At 39.3% G+C, this 19615-nt stretch overlaps 1 protein-coding gene across 2 annotated transcripts; it reads right to left on the reverse strand.

Moving 5' to 3' along the window:
- Window positions 1-451: 451 nt before the first annotated feature.
- Window positions 452-11919, reverse strand: hoatz (HOATZ cilia and flagella associated protein). Of its 2 annotated transcripts, XM_072693766.1 has the most exons (6): window positions 11718-11919; window positions 10111-10146; window positions 9957-10027; window positions 4317-4376; window positions 2477-2529; window positions 452-614 (listed from the first exon to the last, which is right to left on the reverse strand). In XM_072693766.1, the coding sequence occupies exons 1-6, from the start codon at window positions 11917-11919 to the stop codon at window positions 548-550; spliced, it is 489 nt and encodes a 162-aa protein (XP_072549867.1). In that variant the 3' UTR covers window positions 452-547. The 2 variants fall into 2 exon arrangements, with proteins under 2 accessions (XP_072549867.1, XP_072549874.1); XM_072693773.1 differs by lacking the exon at window positions 452-614 and having other exon boundaries at window positions 2413-2529.
- Window positions 11920-19615: the final 7696 nt, after the last annotated feature.

Here is a 19615-nt window from a genome sequence, read left to right on the forward strand (position 1 = left end):
AAGCTAGTGTCAGTCAAAGGAGTATATCTTTGCTAGGTTTATATGCTATATATTGTCTTTCTCAATTTGTACTGTTCTGCACAATCTCCCGTGACAAGGAATCATTGGTTATGAAAGCCGTGAGTGTTGTAGAGTTTGCCAAGCCAGCGTCAGTAGTGATTTGCCACAAAAAACTTTTTGTATGACAGGCAGATTTGTAGACAGATTTGTAGCTTTTTGTCTATGTCATCCCGAGTCATCCCCAATGCCGCCTTTCATTTCATTACTTTGTTAACTGAGGTGAAAGTTGTTATATGAGCTGTTGGTGAGGCGAGGGATTGAGTGATTAGTCAAAGTTAATGAGGTCATCTTAAAAAGACATGAGCTTCTCTTCCTTGTCTTTTGAGAACTTGGCCACCTTTCATGCCAACAACACCACCACACATGACAAGACAAGAAATATACCATTTATTATTAACTGCATAAAGGAAACCAGGAACACTAAACTGAAAGAATTGTCTCTTTGTAGAAAGCCTCTTCTTTGTGTTGTTTTAGACAGCTGAGGCCTTCATAGTAGCGCTTGGACTTCCTTTATGTCCTGATCCATAACCTCAGGAGGAGTCCTTATAGAAAACCTAGAAAAACACATTATAATAGAGCGCTGTCAGCAAGCAGACATGAACTGGATAAATATTAGGTACAGCAGAAGACTTTTTAATCTAGTTAAAAAGATCCAGGTAGAATGTGTTTCCAGGTAGGTTATCTTCTCATAGAAGGTTTACATGCACTTAATAATCCGATAACTGCTAAAAAAACAGATTTTGTCAGCAATCCGATCAATGTGTTGCATATATATCTTTTTCTTTTTTTATGTTTTTTATTTAGTTTTATGGTTTCTAATAGTATGCAATGCTGCCCTTCTTATAACCTGCTCCATATTGTTGCAAAGTCTGAGGAAAGCTTTTATATTAAATAAGCATTGGTTCTTGGACGCAGCATATGTGTCCCATCATACCGTGTGCATTTGTAGTAAGGACTGGTAGCAGAGAATGGTACTTAATGAATGTTAAGACACAGAATGGCAAGAGAACTTACAAGATCTCTTGTAAAACTTTGTGACATGATGAAGGATGCCATGGGCTCTGATAAGATGACTGTATGCCCCTGCTGTACCATTGGTAATGCTAGTGGCAATAGCACTATACAAACATGCATGCGCAGACTGAGGAAAGGGTAAGGGTATACAGGTGCTGAGAAATCTGATTACTGAGCTGAAATCTTTCTCTCTTTATCAGATTTCTTAATCTGTTTTCTAGGCCTTATTCCAATCTAAGACATCAGAGTATTTTTACAAGACCACTTGAATAATTATATAACTGCAGAAATACGATTGTGATCGAATTATTAAGTGCATGTAAACACACTCAGCGTTTACGTGAGTGGGCCTATGTTATAACTTCATTTTGTGTCTCGCAAACTTTGCACCCACTTTCAAGCCATCTCCTCCCGTTCTTCCATCACTCACCACACCAACGGGGGGGCCCTGGCTTCACGTGCTGACCACAGGAAATACCTGCAACACCCCCGCTCCATCTCAGGGTGTGGTCTACACTAGGAAATGTTAGATTATATCCCACTGTCTGTAATTTGGAACTGTCTGATTGGGAGAAGGGAGCAAATCCTGTATGTACCCCACCATCCCCCAAACCCAGGGCTCCATGGACATCATTTTTAATGATACACACACATTCTAAAAAAAAATATCAGCAGTAAAGTGCTGCACTTTTCGTCCTCACCTCAGCAGCCAAATAATACTCGCAGAGTAGCCATCCTTAGTGATTTAGCAAAAGTGTTACAGAGGGAAGCAGGTCATACATTAATCAGCCAAAGGAAATTTTTATAAAGTAAGACAGTAAATCAATGGACTTGAACTGTCCTGACTGAACTACAGCTTGTTAAAGTCCCCAGGGCTCGGCAACTGAGATAAACTCTTATGCAGAGTCAAGATCAGACACTTCCGATCAATATTCAAGTTTAAATCAATTTTTCATCTGACAACACCCCATTAATCACCAATTTACAAGAGGCTAGCTGGCAGCCCCCAAAAAATGCAGCTGATTCAGCAGCACAAAACGCTCTGGTCTTCTCTTACCTTACTGATATACGCACACAAACACATATCCCTTTCCCCCCTACCTGTAGAGTTGGAGCAATTCCTCTACCAAGAATTAAAAGGGAGTAGCCTGTTATTTGTTTTCCCTTCTTTTCAATTAGAAGTGATTTACAGGAGCAGCCTCAGCAAAACAGCTTACCCTCCCACTTTCTCTAGCAGTAAATTCCCAGTCAGGATAGGGTTACTGCCTCTGCATCTACACAATCAATGCAGGGCTCTATCACCCACCATGCCCCTTTTATCATAAGCCATACAAAGCATCATTGCTCTGCTACTGTGTCCCTAAAGGAATTAACGCTTATAGGTTTAAACTGTCTCTGGTACCTGTCGGTTAGGTCGGGCTTTCTTGGCCTGTGCGGAAAGGATATCATCTCTTTCTGTGGAGAAGAAAGAATAGTAAACAGTTCACAATCATGCATAAACATGATGCACAGGAAGCCTTTGTGGAATGTACAGTCCTTTAGAAAAATGTAATAAGCATAAATCTAGAAGTTAGTTGACAGAATTTGTTGCTGGTCAGTGAGGTTATTGATATGTTGGTTAGAAGAACAGTTAGAAGAGCACAGGTCGGGTTGCTGACTTCTGTGAACTCCAGTCACCGTATGGATTTGTTCAGTTCCACCAGCTGATCACCTGATTTACTTTAAGGAAGGACTGAATAGATAAACCAGGTGTGGAACAGGAATTGAATATACTGGCCTTCTTCAGGAAGAGCACCAGAAATGTGAGCTAACACACTCACACCTTGAGTTACAGTAAGTTGTGAGGTGGGACCTCCATAGATTACATTAGTAAGCCTTGGACGCTTATGACTTTCATAACATTTACTTTCATTCAGGAAGCCCCAGATGATGCCCCATCATCTTCCACAAGATGATGCCACGCAGATATTAGCATTAGGCAAAAGTGCCTTTCCACAAGGGGCCGATGAGTTAAAGCAACATTAGATGAGCTTTGGTATTTCTTGCTCCTGAGCTTCCCCTACAGTCGGGAAGTACAATTCATGCTTTGAGACACTCCAAAAGAACACACTTTACATATGCATTTCCAGACAAGCTGAGTGATACAGAATCATCACTGAAAGTGGAAGAAGAGATTTTACAGCATTTTATACAAATATTCCTTGGTTTACACAGCGTTACGCAGTTCTCATTAGAGTTGACCTGCCTTCTTCACCAAAGTCACATAGTGCAGTTACCAGCACTCCAAGCCTGGAGTGGGACTGCTAGAGACACTATGGTTCTTATTACAGGACAGTGAAGCGTCACAATGATTTTGAAGCTGTTGTAAGGTAAAATGTGACACAGTATTGTTTTAAATATGTGGATTTGGAGCAGTTCTGTGATTTTCTTTGCTACATAACACACATCAGGATTACTTATATGTTAGCTAAGTACGGATTCTGTCTGAAAGAAATTGTTCTGTTAAATCAGAGTAATGAAACAGTGGGACTAATGTTTAGGGCATTTTCATGTCCATGTGTTGAATTTTCCACAGCATCACACAAACAATATCAATTAGCTTAATGTTTGGCTTTGTTAGTTCATGTTTGTTATAATGGCACAGAGAGAATATTACATAAATTGTTATTAACAGGTTAGTAACAGTGGACATAATGGCTGAAATGGCTATGTTTTTACTTTAGTCCTTCATTCTGCTTTATTCTGCTTATTCTGTTTTTCTCTGCTTCCCTAACAACACCTTTCATTCATGGTAAAAGCCCCGCAATGCACAGCCCCTCTTGAGTAAGTAAGTAAGCACAAAAAATCAAACAGTGACTATGATGGTCTGACTAAATATTACTGGTAGGATACTCAGCAGGCGGAGGATAAAGCCCCAGCAATCTCTAATCATCACCCTTTTCCCCATAGAGACATGAAAGCCCAGAGGGGGGATGTGTTCCAGCCCACGCCACTCCTCCTCTCAGTGGGGTAGCCAGTTTCAGAAATGCTGAGGCTTTGAGGAAAAAAGTGCTGAGGAGAGAGAGAGAGCACTCTAATGGATGGGAGAGAAATAAAACACTTGGCTGTCTAGAAGAGTCCTCTTTTGCCCTGTCCAAATCCAAGTAGGCAGTAGCTAGAGTATTCATGCTCGGAGCTAGACAGAGATGAACCAGATATATGCAATATGGTTTATCAATTAATTTGGGTACCTAAATACTTACCCTAATTCGATCTTCTCTCTGCTTCTTTAAGAGCACCATGATCTCATCTCGTTTTCTCGCCTTGAGAAAAAAGATATTGACAATGAAGTAACATGCTGGTACAAATTCCCTTTTTCTTTTTACAAGAAATATTTTTTCATTATTTCAACAAGGGTAGTAAAAGCAGGAAAAAACTACTTAAGAACATGAGGAACAAAGGCTGAGAGGAACCAATACTAAAAAAAAAACGCAACCTAAGAACATGCAGAAGAAACACTGAGAACAACCAAGACTAAAGAAAGGTGAATGAGGATGAAAAGCTGAGGGAAACTATGACTTAAAAGGAAAGACTTTCAAAAAGAATGAGGACAAAAATCTGAGAGAAACCAAGACTCAAAAAGTAAAGCTCCCAAAGAAACTGAGGACAGAAATCTGAGAGAAACCAAGACTCAAAAGGAAAAGCTCCCAAAGAGAATGAGGAGGAAATCTGAGAGAAACTAAGACTCGAAGGGAAAGGCTTCTAAAGAGAATGAGGAGGAAATCTGAGAGGAACCAAGACTCGAAGGGAAAGGCTTCTAAAGAGAATGAGGAGGAAATCTGAGAGGAACCAAGACTCCAAAGGAAAGGCTCCCTAAGAGAATGAGGAGGAAAGGCTCGAAAGGAAAGGCTCCCTAAGAGAATGAGGACAGAAATCTGCGAGGAACTAAGACTCAAAAGGAAAAGCTCCCAAAGAGAATAAGGACGAAAAGCTAAGAGGAACCGAGACTTAAAATAAAAAAGATTTCTAACAGACAAGAAAGAAAAGCAGCTAGGATTAAGAAGTAAAATAGGTTAATTATGCAATCCTATTGTGAATATGACTGTGGCATGTTAAGTGTGATATAGCAGTTGCATTGGGAAGATAATTGATATCATGGGGCATCACCATTAAATTACAGATATTAAGTTTTAACGGGAATTCATGCAGGAATTGACATTAGATGAGATGCAGTAATTTTCATGTAGCTCAAATTAAAACAAGATTACTAGATGACTGTTGTCTAAGCCACCTGTACATTGGCCCTGTGATGCTAAGAAGGCAGCAGTCAGCTTGCGGTGGCAGGCAACAGCTGCAACTGCTAAACAAGCCTCATAACTCTGATTTAACACACCCACTTTCTGGCTACATGGCTGGCTGGAGTTTAATGTCATTTGATTGATTCCACTGCGAATATGGCCTCTGTACCCATTTATCAAGCAGACATGATTTCACAGCAGGTTAATCAGTTACAGTATTGTAACGCGGTGTCGGATTTGATTATTATCTCCAGCTATAAACATTATTCATGCTACACGCTAATAAAGTAGTCATAAAGTCAAATCAGAAGGAGTTTCCCTCACCAAAGAAACATATGTAAATTCCATTTAACTGCATAATGGCCAAACTGCATTATCCACAATACATGAACATCACTGTGTATGCTCCCAAGTCTTAATTCTTCATGCTCTAATTCTAGATGCTGAATGAAAATAATGCACAATTGACTTTGCATCCAGCATTAAGTGAGTCTCTGTGATGGAAAGGGCTCTTTTTCCTAATAAAACCAGCCATTTCTCTCTAGATCTCTACTTTGGAGGCCTTGGAAAGAAGGTTAATTAGTTAAGAGGAGTCGTATGAAACAAATTTGGTCTCTAGAGGGCCATCTATCCTGGGGCTTCCATGTTGATTGCTCTCAGTGGGCCAGTGGAGAAATGAGAAGGCTGTGGATTTACTCTTGTCTAAATGCAAGCCAAGCTGAAAATGACAGTAAGTAAGTAACTTAGCAATGGGTCAGTGGTGATGCACCACATTGGCAAGTTCGTGAAATTTGGTCGCTACTGAGTTTTGCCATGCTCAGGTTTAGCTAAGTCCTTGACAGTACCTGAATCCTTAATGTCCTAAAGTCCTTAAAAGAGTTTCTGTCAGTGAATCATTCCTAATAATGTAATGTGAACTCAATGAACGCAAGGCTCATTCTGTTTCTGTAAAACAGGCATTTGCATGGATGTGACTTGCACTGTAAATGTAAATGGACTGGCTGATGAAAGAGCATGGACTTGAAGTCAAACTGGAATTTAGAAAAGCATATGATGTGAATGAACAACTGAATGTCACTGAAAAGTATAGACTGCAGGTCACATTTCAGTACTCAGACTACACATACTACACCCTTACCTGGGTGACTATTTCTTTAAGATTCTGGTCCATGTTGACATGATGGAGTCATGCAATTTCTGCAGATGTTTCAGGAGCACTTCCATGTCACATTCTCAAAATCAAGAGAACTTCTCAAAATCACTGAGATCACAATCATTGTTGACATGGTTGACGTGAACATAGCCAGCAGCTGCTGGCACATATCTGCATGACCACATTGCTACCACACAATCAGACAACTGCATGAATGAGTTTATATAGATACCAATTAAAAAGTCACACCTAGTTGTATGTGTGATGATCATCACCTTAAAAATGTATCGAAATGCTAGGGTGATCGTATATTTATTTATTTAAAAGATGATACTGTAGGAATGTGAGGCAATGTGTGGGACTATGTATATGTGAGGGTGGAAATACCTCTCAAACCATGCAGCTACAGTATGATGAGCATTTCTGAAAACACACACATATATATATGCATATACTTCCAGTACTACACAGCTGACTCCCATAGAGGGATACAGTGTCATTCCCTGAATTCTCCTAACCCCTCTCAGATGAATTGATCTGTGGAGTACACACTGCAGGCTTTGGCCTGCTAATCCGATTAGTGGCTGCGGTTAGTGGGACGCGGCAGGAGATGGAGGCTCCACAGGCACATTCATCACAACGGGTGCGCAGGGCTAAGTGGGGCTAAGAAGCTCGTTAAAGATGCCAGCCTCTGAGATAGCATTACCGAATTGGCTCCCTGGTGATTCTGCAGTGGGAGAATTTACACGGGCTGGACAGCAGTGGAGCATTTTAAATCACAGGGCTCCAGACTCCTTTTATCACATTAGTCTTGTTTTAAAGCATCAGGTGCACAGAGAAAATGGACAATCACTCAGGAGAGTTTTATTAGCCGATCATAACACATCGGGGGCTACAATAATAATATAGGGGAGTCGTGTGGTCCGGTAAGAGTGGTCGATTTTAATTGACTATCTACCAAAATATTGTTCTGGGCATTAATTTTTTTTATCTTATCTTATCTTAAAATTAAAATATTTTATTAGTAGTATCTATTAATAGCTACACTTGGCTAATACTATTTAATAGTTACAGGCTAGCGTGATAGACTGAAATTTTCAGAGATACGTGCTAATATCTAATGATTAGTGTTGTAATCATTAGATATTGGCTCTCACAGAATGCTTCTTAGCCAATCATATTGCAAGGTTGGAAATAACTTGATATAGCTCTATTGTGAAGCAATCTCTTAGTATTCACTTTTATACCAGTATACCTCCCACCTATCCATATCCACATAAAATACTGAACATGTAGAAGTTCGTAAATTGCATAAATTCAAATGCCAAATAAGGATAATTATCTTATATGCAATTCTTACACTCCTCAGAACCACCAGAATCTGGATAGCGATTCAATTGAGCTGCTGCAATTTCAGACCAATCTAGCCTAAATTGCAGGGATGTGTGGCTGCATAGGCCTGAGTCATTTTACGCTGTGATCTTAAGTGCTGCGATGCTGGTGGGAGGTTCATTTTGTTAATGCAGTCTGCTGAGCCTTTTTGCGTAAAGCCAGCAGATTCTGCCTGCCAGATCCACACCCAGCAAAACCCCTCTGATCTCAAGTCATCTTTCATCAGAGATCTATAACTGCCCACTGCAAGCTGCCTCCCAATCTACTAGTAGTGCCATCATCCAGTTCCATAGATCAAAATAAAACTCAATTTGACTTCAGCTGAATAATAAATGTATTACATGAACATAATTGTGTCTTTAAAGTTACTTACAGTGGGTCAATAACTGTGTTTATAAAATACACTGCATCTTATTCATGTGAAAATGATGTACACATTTGAGTAAGGTGGATTTTGATGGTTTAATATAAAACCTTTTAAAAGTGGTTTTTAATATCACCAAAGAATGTTTCACAATTGCTATGAGTCAAATAACCCTCCTTCAGTGTGACATGGAGGCCTAGAGTGTAGACTGTGTACACTATTGTCCAGTGGCTAGCGCTGATGTAAAACCTGTAAGCAAAACCTTACGTAGCCCCCACCTCGTACCCTGTCTGTTTACGTTTGTCATGTGTAATTTATCACACAATACTGTGTATGTATCTCCACCCATTTCCAGCCTTCGCCCTGTTTTACTATGTATAACACATATATAAGTGTGTCTTCATAGGCTTTTCAAGAAAATACAGTAAACAACAAAACTAATACCCCTCTCACCCTTCCCATACCTGTTACACTGACACAAGATCACCTATGTGTACCTATAGTACATGGGACTAACATGCATCGTTCAACATTAGGAGAACAAAAGAAGTGGGAAAAAAGGGCCAATCATATTCATACATGAGTTTCCAAACGCTACCAGTTACACCATCCTGTAAGTAATGACACTGGTGTATATGGTGTATAGCTATAGGTGATGCTTGTTTCAAGCCCGGCCCTTTGCAATTCCTGTCAGGTATGCCTCGTTCTAGCCATATGTATAAATCTTTGTCTGGTATTGTGTTTTACATTTGTTGTCACATTTGCTTTGTATCCTCCTGCATTTGTTTCTGTTCTGTTCTAGTCTAGTCTTTTAATGTATGTTTCTCAAGTTATCACAGTTCATTTTGGCCCAATGTATCTGAGTTGATTTTGATCCTGGTTTCTTGTTGGGTTTCTTTTGAATAAAATGCAATACTCTTAATGTATTTGCGTCTAATGTAACAATGACGTGATCTGCTTATTTATTATTTAAAAAAAAAGCACCTGCTATCCTTACTTACTAAGACTCATATCTTACTATGTATAATGTATTTCCATTTACCCATAAGTAATTCCATTTAAAAAATAGGACTATTCAAAGAACACTAGACTCGGAATTAATGCTTAATTGTTGTTAATGAATTGCAGCCAAAACGTAGCATCTTAGGCTGCCCATAAACAAATTTTGGTTGGCTTGCCAGTTGTCAAACATACAAATTACAACTGGATTTCTTTGACAACCAATTTAAGTCTTGGATAAATTTTGGAAGCTTAATTTCACTCTCTGGGTTTCACTGTGTGTCAGGCATGCTGAGCCTTTCTGTGCTTTCACCAGCAGTTAAGTAATTACAGCAGTATAAAACAGACACATTGTTATGCATACCCTTTTTTCATATTTGAAGATTTAGAGAAGTGATGGAGGGCCACAGCTTATTGCACAAAAGAGCACCATCATACATCACAGGCCACTTGAGCACGGAATTGAACCGTCCTCCATTTGAGAGGACAAGTCATCTCCCAACGCTATCAATACTTGGCCTGCAAAGCTAGTTTGAAGCATTTCCTCTCGGATTTCTCATTAAGCCTATGTCCTGCGTTTTGTGCAAGTCATCATTATGACAGTTACGACACAGACTTTTCAATTTCGTTTGGAGCAGCCATAATATCTCTACGCTTATACAAGGACGCTGCAGTTTAGAGAGAGATCATTCCTCACCAATTCCATATATCTCTTCTTCTCATCCTGCATCTGTCTCTGATAAGCTTTCTGTAGGACCTCTTCATTTTCTGGTGGGGGAACAAGCAGTCAGATTGGGTGAATGAAAGGAAACGAACTGAAATGTAGAATTAAACATGCCGATGTTACCTACTGGAGTCTGCTGGCGGCTTGGGACCATTATTGGTGGCTAGGAAGAAGATAAAGCAGACTTAAAATTATAATCCACAATTATAAATGCAATTATGAAAGTAGTTATCAGACATACCTTTAATACAAAGACTTGCACAGTCTGTTCCAGATAGTTTTTGTTTTTATGAACGAATATTATCTTAAAGCAAATTTGCAAGCTGAAATTCAGACTCTTTAGACGAGTATTTGGTAGAAGCACGTTCTGCTGCAGTTAGACTGCTGGGTCATGTTTCTATCAGCTTAGCTCACTGTTTGGAGTGATACTGCTCATTCTTTCAGGTAGGTTTGCTCCACGTTATTCAGGTTGGTTGAACTCTCGATTTACTCTGATTTGGGTCACTGTATTGAATCACTCTTGTGTTGCTTTGACCTGGTATGTAGGATCACGTTTCTCCCAAGCTTTAGGTTTGTAGTTGACTTAAGAGTTGCCTTGCTTTTTAGCAAAGATGCCCAGTTGCCTCTGAGATAAAGCATCCTGGGATGGTGTTTATTAAGGCATGAGCAGTGATATTTTTGTGCCATACAACATTTGCATTTAAGGCATTTAGCAGATGCTCGTATCCAGAGCGACTTACAAAAGTGCTTCACTGTTTACTCAGAAAAATATCCTTAGCTAGTTTGTATAGACTAGGATCCAAAAGATATGTCTGAGATTAGATACTATTCATTTAGAATTTTGGATTAAATGCTTAAATTCTGCCACATTGAACACACACTCAAGCCTTAGGTAGGTCACACTAACGGTTTCTGGTAAACTCCAGATGTTTTTTTTTTTTTTTTTAGGAATGGCTTTTTTCTAGCGACCCTCCCTTACAGGCCGGTTTTAACACTGTCAAAAGGATAAGTTCCTTGAGGAACTTTTAGAGGTTCTCAATTTGAATATTTTCCTTACAGTGCTTATTGGTCTTTATTTTTACGGATTACCTTCAGAATCACAGTCTGACACTAAGGTCTTATTTTGTCCAAACAAAGCTGAACTTTTGAGTGATTAGAAGGATTTATGTCCAACAGTAAGCCAACTTTACATTTATGGAATGTGTTAGTGGCATCCTATCCAGAGTGACTTACATTTGAATAATGTTATTTAGGTAAGTGAACGTAGTATTAGGAGTCTTGCTTAAAGAGTTGTACAGGTGTAGTGGAGTGTGCTTGCCTGGCGGGGGAACTGAACCCTAGGGGCAGTGGTTGCTCATAGGTTAGCATGCCGGGTTGTGGGTTCGATTCCCTGGCTCGACAATCTGTTTGTTTTGTATAGGAACACTAGAAATTCAGATTAATGGCAAATGAATATCTGCTGCACATGTTGTTTAGCAGCCTGTTTTCTAAAAATCAATATTAGAAATCATCTTGAGCTTTTCCTCCTGTCAGCTGGGTCCAGAATCGAGCTCAGTTGGACTCGCAGAACTGCATAAATGCCCACAGAGCACTTTCCTAATTGTACACATCACACACACACACGCTTGTATTACTGACTTTGTGTGTATTTGGGCTGACCTCTACTTTTTAAAGAATTTTAAATAGCTACAAGCTGCACTTGACGTGAACCACTCCCACTAAAACGTGACTTACGTTGCAGGGACTTGGCTACTTTCAGGCGCTGCCTGATGTCTACAGAGACCAGGCTGGACTCCACTGGTGGCTGGAGGGACAACGAATTCCAGAACACCTTTGCGTGAGCTACGTCTTCCTGCGACGACCCTTCAAACACTGTGAAATACTTCTCAAAGTCCGACAGGTTACCCGCAGCGCTGATATCCTCCATTGCATCCATGATCTTCTAGGCCGCAGTGGCGGCGCAGACTGGTTGTCAGGCAAGCGTTGTTAGCGGCGGTAGTCAAGGCGACGGGACTCTTTGGCGTCGTGGTAGTCAAGGAGACGGGACGCGTTGCTGTGCTACTGCACGCCACAGTACAGACTGAAAGTGGAGCGTGGTGTTATGTTATTATGAGTGTTTTCAGAAACCAGAGCCGACAGGACACCTTTATTTTATTGAAAGATTATTTGGTTATTTATTGATACGTTATTTAATAATGAAAGTAGGGTTATGCTAAATGTGCAATTTTACCAATTAGATCATTTACTGCTGTAATTATTTATTTAATTAATACATCTAATTATAAAACAAAACAAAATTTATTAAAAGTGATAGATTATATTTGACAGGACATCCAAATTGACCAGGGTTGGGAAAAGTTCAGAGAAACTTTAGTTAAAGTTAACAGGTCAGGACTTTAATTTTAAAATGTTAATTTCTTACCATTTTAAAAATAAGAAATTATGGAGCAAAAAATAATTTTTGATTAAAATATATGTAAAAACTAGTTTTAAATATTTAAATATATAAAAGTGAAAATGCTTATTCAGTCACCCTAACAAATAAGAATAATTTAGCATAGTTGTGGTAGTTATTTTACACTGAAGATTATTTTGTTGGAATAATAATGTAAAAGTAGATTTGAAGACTGAACCAGTGCTTTTAAGGTATAAATTAAAAAGTACTATTAAGTACATTAATGAAGTACAAGCCTTAATACAATCAGGCTAACTATGTGATCTGAGATGTTAATAAGACCAAAAAGCAGTGATCACACACTATCAGCAGATTTAGACCAAAAATAAATCATTCATTCAGTCATCATTCATACTATTACTACATACTACTACATTACTCAGACACTACAGAATTACTGAATGTTAGGTGTCCTTTTATTTAAGAAGAAAATTGCCATTCTTTACATGTTTTCTTTAAGAAATAACACAACACAAGTTAATAAAGCACAGTAAATGTCCATGTGTTGAGAAGCACTGTTTTGCACCTGCTGTTCAGCTGGTAGTGAGGTTAGTGATTACTGTAGCTATATTGTAATCAACTAACTACACTGCCAGACGACCAAACAGTATAATGTCTCGAAGAGTCGTCCAGAAGGCATACGCCATTGCAGTAAACCAACACGATCCTATGTAGTATTTTCCTCTGGTCAACATACTGCGGTGATAGTGTGGCGACGCTGGTTTCCAAATCCAATGTGAGTTTCGGACAGCAGCCTGTGATGATCTGTGCTTGCTTGCAGGCCGTTGTGTTGGCAGTATGGTTAGTGATTGTAGAGTCTATGAAACAATCAGCTAACAACACTGCCTACAAACCAACCCCAACAGGTTACCCAGGTCGCTACTTAAGAGCAGCAGCAGAAGAAAGAACAAGCTGATTGAGATTAGGAGACTAAAGTGTAGATCACGAAACAGGCTAAGAGTGAATACACTAAATATATGCAGAAATACAGAATACACACTGTGTAGGCAAACTGAAGAAGGCACTAAAACAGATGACAAATAAGAACTCTTCACAAGTCTGCAGTGTTATTCCATAATTCACACCTTATTAACTTGAAATCCGAGCTGGAATCTGGTGTCTGGTTCTTTTGAGATGACTGAGGTACATTAAGACATACTAACTGCAAGTCAGAAACATTAGGTATCTTCATGAGGCTCAAATTGATTTGTAAAACTGAACTGTTTGTATTTTCTGTAGTAAACACCAAGTACATAGAACTCCTTCCCACCCACCTGTGGAAGATAGGTAACGGCACATAAAACAGCGTATCCCTCCTTTTCCAATAAAGTCCTGTCTGAAGGAATGCTACCTTCTCCTCTATATCGAGTTTGTGCATTTCTCGTTGTTATGGTCCTAGTGACGTCACACCAGCAGGTGGGGTTGCAGGTAAACAGATGGGTGGATCAGAACTCTCTTCTTGGCCGACAACTAAGATGGATACGGTGGGGAGCTCACTTCCAGAAAAAGGTATAGATCCTTCCAGGAGCAGGGTTAAAGACCACTGACTGGCCTATACAGTGCTCTACATCGAACGTTTAGGGGCACCTAGCTTTTCAAAATGTATAATACACGCATGTTTACTTCATCAGTTTTCAATAACTTTATTTGTAACATTTCTATACAATATACTAATTTTCAACACACAGACTATTGCTTCAGTTGTATCGTATAGTTGATAGTTTTGGTAAACTATGTATCTTATTCATGTGAAAGTTATCTACACACCTCACCTGATGCTTTTTTCCTGATAGCGCTCAAATGTAAACCACCTTGGAAAAGATGATCTAGTACATGCTTTCAGAGTCAAGAAAATTCAACTGCAAAATGATTAATTGGGCAAAAGCTAGACTTAATAACATGGAAGACATTTGATAAACATGGAGCTTCAGAATTTCAATGCTTCTGCTAAAAAAGAAGGGTTGGCCACAATGATTCCTGGACACTAATTAAGTCTTATACCAAATGTCGCAGTTTGCAGCACACTCTCGTCATCTTGATCGTTTGGTGTAGGAGAGGTCAGAAGAGCGGTCTTTACTCAACAGGACTCATCTCTCGTCTTGAAGTTGCGTTAAATTTAACATGTTTAATAATATCACAAGCTTTCCGTCTTGGCTCATGCAAACTGTGATGTGGACATTGTGAATAACCAATAGGAAGCAGCAAAGCGGCTACAGGAACATCTCTGGCGGGTAGGTAAGACATGGGCTGCATCCAATTTGAGTACTACACGCAAATGCTATAAGGCATATACTCTATACTAATCGTCGTAGTGTGGGTTTGGCAGGTTAGTTCACAAAATATTAGCATGCTAACTGTTTCTATTAACAGGAGGTGAAGTGTTGCTATGCCGACAAACATTTTGACTCCAGGGAGGCCTTGTAAAATGAATAATAGGGAAATAATAATATAAAATTAATACAAATCTCTACTAGTCTCTAAAAACCTCAAATGAAATGTAGTGACAGTCTTGCAAATAGTGACCATGCATGTGTGATTCTCAGCCTTTGCAAAATCATGGGACTAAAAACTGTCTTTGTAAGTAAGGACAAATAGTTTTTAGATGTGGGACAGGACTATTAGCGCAACAGCTAACACCACTACCTGCCACTGAGCTACCACACTATGTTGGAGACTGGGGTTCGATTCCCAGTCTGGGTGGCGTCCTTGGGCAAGACTCCTAACATTATGTTGGCCCACCTCTGTAATACAAACAACCATGTAAGTCGCTCTGGATAAGAGCGTCAACTAAATGACATAAATGTCAATGTAAATACCTAGTCTTTCCATTCACTTCCAACAACAACATTTACTATGATGGCAAAATTACTTGTTCTGATTGGTCTAAAGTGATGCAATCTTGTATAATTACATCTGGGACAACCATTTCAGCTACCTACATATATATATATATATATATATATATATATTTGTGTGTGTGTGTGTGTGTGTGTATTAACTAATTTAACAATATATATGTATATATAAAATTGTATTCACAAATTTGGATTGTGGTTAGAGCGGCTTTTAATGTCTTTACATTTGCACTCAGGTCATTCATAAATTCAGATAATCAGATATATTTAGCTAGATAATCTGAATCAGACTAAACCTTTAGGTTATAACAGCACACCGTAGCTTCATTTACAGCAAATCTGAGACAGAACTAATGCACAACAATGACAACTACACAACTGCACAACGAAGGACAAATGTGAACTACTCACCATGTTTTGGACTCACTGAAGGGAAAGCTGTGGAGAAGTAGACTAGTTAGCCCAGCAGGAGACTTTCTTCCTCGCCTTCACTGAATGTCTTCAGCCGCTGCCACTCAGATTTGACCACACAAACTCGAAGCCCGGTGAGTGACTCGTACTTTACCAAGAACACTGAAGGGCTTTTATAAGAGGGAGCCGCCGCTGCTCTTTCAAATTCAGCGCCATGAGAGGCGCCAGCAGTCAGGGGCGGGAACGGCGGCGCCATCAGCGCGCTGACCGTTAGTGCAGTGTCAGTTTGTTCCCGCCCGTATTCCGTCACGTCCCGCCCCTGCAGAGCGATGATTGGCGGGTGATCGGTTTTCTGCGCTAGGATTGGCTAGAGTACTACAAGCAACCAGCAAAAGCTGAACCACTATCTTATGCTATAGCCTGTCGGAAAACCGGTGGGAGGAAAGTGTGGCGGGAGCTACGTGATGGTTTACAGATATTTTGTGGGGAGGGGGGTCTCACTGAAAGAATGCATTTATTTTAGCATTAGAATTTAATTTAGGAATATATTAATTTTTCTCCCAACCATGATCATATTTTTTATTGTTTAAAAATGACTGACACAGTTCAACCCAGTCATTGTGATCAGAGACTACACTGTTGATTTAATTAATTTTAGGTAATTTGATGGACACACAAATGTATAAAAGCCTTTACTGTGTGATGATCTGTGTTTGGTTAGTAAAACTGAGCAGGGTTTTACATAAAAGTAAAGTAAAGGTGCACATATTTGTCCCTGTACAGCAAAATGTGTCCTCCATATTCAACCCATCTGTGGTAATGAACACACACACACACACACTAGTGAACTAGGGGCAGTGAGTACGCACACACCCAGAGCGGTGGGCAGCCAACTCCAGCACCCGGGGAGCAGAGAGGGTAAAGGGCCTTGCTCAAGGGCCCAACAGTGACAGCTTGCCAACCCACAACCCTGTTATCGATAGCCTGGCGCTCTAACCGCTGAGCCACCACTGCCCCTAGGTGCTCAAGGGTCCAACATAAGTCTTTCAGACTTTAGTTACACTTGAATGTGTATAAAGTATACAGAATAACACAGAGTTTGTTAGAGGATTTCACTCTAGACGAAGATGTGTAGAAACCTGAATCTTCTCTTTTGGTTCATTTAGTTCCCACTTCCCTTTTTTAAGGGTTTCATTGTATTCTGGTTGGTTCTGATTTGAACTGGTTGCCTGTTGTAGTTTACCCCCCCCCCCCCTTAAAGCAACTAGCAAACATCAGTTCAGATGTTCAGTAGATGCTAGATGTACTAAGAAGTGCCACTGCAGTTTTACCTGGTACTTGTAGCGCTTTGGACCTAATACTGTTTTATGCTAAGTAGTATTTCAATTGAGTCATTATTTCAGTAAAGTGACTATAGAGAGTACTTTTGCTTAAACACTGCGTTAATCTGACCTGTTACATAGAGGTTAAGGGCATATACTACACATTTCCTGAATCATAAACAATTCTGTTGTGCTTTGTGGCAAACCGAAATATTCCAAACTTGATCGATTTTGCAGAACTTGCTAAAGAGTTGAGGGGTAAATTCATGCTAGCCACCACTGCTTTTATTATCTGACTATAATAAAGGCCATAATAACCATAAACTGAAAAACAAACCATCCAAACCAAATGCAAAGTGTTGCATGATGACTATAAATAATACTAAGACTTCCATAAATAATGACATGACATATATTGACATATATTGCACCTACAGTTTACAATAAATTGGATGGTAAATGGACACAGTCCTGTGCAAAAGTCTTAAGCACCTGAGAGCTTTTATCTGGGCAGTAAGTGCTAACCTTCAAATACATTGAAATAGACAGTACATTGTCCATAAGTCTGTAAGTGTTAGCCAAATCATCACCCCATGCTTTCCTTAAGGAAGGCCAGTATTTTTTATTTCTCATCCAACACCTTGTTTACCTAATCAGTCTTTCATTTAAAAAGAATCATCAGATGAGTTGCTGGTGAAACTGATTAAATCCTTACAGTGTCAGGAGTTCACAGAGAAGTCAGCAGCCAGACCTATGAAGTGTTTTCTTTTTAAACTTAAATAAAGTTCTTTTATGAAACATATTTATTTGAGTTGAATAAACACAGTTTAATTGCTTGTTACCACATGAAGTCATATTTTTTATGTTGAACAGATTAACTTTTTACTGTGTACATTTTAAAATTTACTGACCAATAAAGCATTCTCACTACTGGATTTATGTTTATATATGTAATGGTAAATAATGTTTACAATATTTTTTATGTGAGAAAAAAGACTTTTCCTTATTATCTGTTACCTATATGGGTCTACGATCTTCTGAACATATTTACGACTTAAGCATTAAGCCCTGAGTAAAGCTACTGGTTAATGATCTCCAACATTTCTGAGCAGAATGACCATCTTACCTGTGTCCTTGTGACTCAGGGCTGGAGGATTAAGGTAAACGTCACTCGGGGACCGTTTAACTTGCCATTGTTGGGCTAGTTCAGACAGAAGGAAGAAACAAAAAAGCTAAAGGACTCCTTAGATACGTAGTAACCCAGCCATCGAGAACATTCCTTTATGTCCAAGATGATCTTGTTGTTTCTGTTGGCAGGGAGTGTGCTGGACATGTTGATTATGGACAAAAGACTTGCTGGACCAGGTTACTAGAGAAACCATTTACTAAATGTTTCATGCCTCCACTGAAGACATGTCCAGACTTGTCCTAGGAGCGGAACATTTACCATTTCACAGCTTTACTAAAATTCCTACAACTTTTCCTACTTTTGTTTTACTTTACTTTTTACTTTACAGTATAGCTTTATTTAAATTAATATATGCTCTTTTTACAACACAACTTAATTAATTGACTTAGAAGTAATTTAGACCCCATGTCCATTTTAATAGGCATCAAATTACAATATTCATGGTTTCGTTACAAGCATAAAGTCAAGGCATCTGGTCCACCTGTGATCACCTGCTCATTACAATTCTTGTGATTTTCAGTTGTACATTTGCTCAGACATGTTTTTTTTTTTTTTTTTTTGCTGATTGCTGTCAAGCTCCACACAGGGCCTCTTCCCAGCATGCTTTATAGCTTAGCCCCGTAAAACGAACAATTTACAGTTATCTATCTGTCCCAAAGGAAAGCAATATTCAAGTTAGTCTTTTTTCCTCCTAGACGTGGTTAAGTCCTGTTTGAGACCAGTGTGGAACTAAAGCAATTTTCTCCTGTTTCTGAAATTCAACTCATGAGAAACAATCAATGGGTCTCCTAACTTTGATCAGAATTATGTCTCACAGGTGGCTTCATCTCTTTTTGGTCTGATTGACCTCACCACAGTCTCAGCTAAATACGATTTACATAAGACAAGCGTAAGATCTAATTTTTTTTATAGATCTCAGATCTTTCAGCGGTCTGTCAGAGCAGAAGAGAGCTCATGTTTTTCTCATTTGTGTCCAAAACCCCTCACAGTTATGTTGATAGGTTTTATGAGAAAGATTTTTATCTATATCTCAATCTACCTACCTACCTACCGGTTGGTCGGTCGGTCAGTTGGTCGGTCGGTCTGTCTGTTTGTCTGTCTGTCTACCTACCTACCGGTCGGTCGGTTGGTCAGTCTATCTACCTACCTACCTACTGGTCAGTCGGTCTGTCTATCTATCTTTATAGATCAGTCTGTCTACAACAATGTCTTTATTTACTCTGTCTGAACTGTCTGTCTTACTCTGTTCTTAAATTAATATGCATCAGAATGCCTGTTTACGTAAATCTCCACCATCACAGTTTCTCAGTCGATTTGGTACATTTCTCACATCATGGTTTACATTGGCATCACAACAAGTGCATTTCTCAAAACAGCAAAACCCGATGAAGTGCCTGCAA

This window comes from Salminus brasiliensis, chromosome 1 (assembly GCF_030463535.1).
Source record: "Salminus brasiliensis chromosome 1, fSalBra1.hap2, whole genome shotgun sequence".
NCBI classification, from domain to species: Eukaryota; Metazoa; Chordata; class Actinopteri; order Characiformes; family Bryconidae; genus Salminus; species Salminus brasiliensis.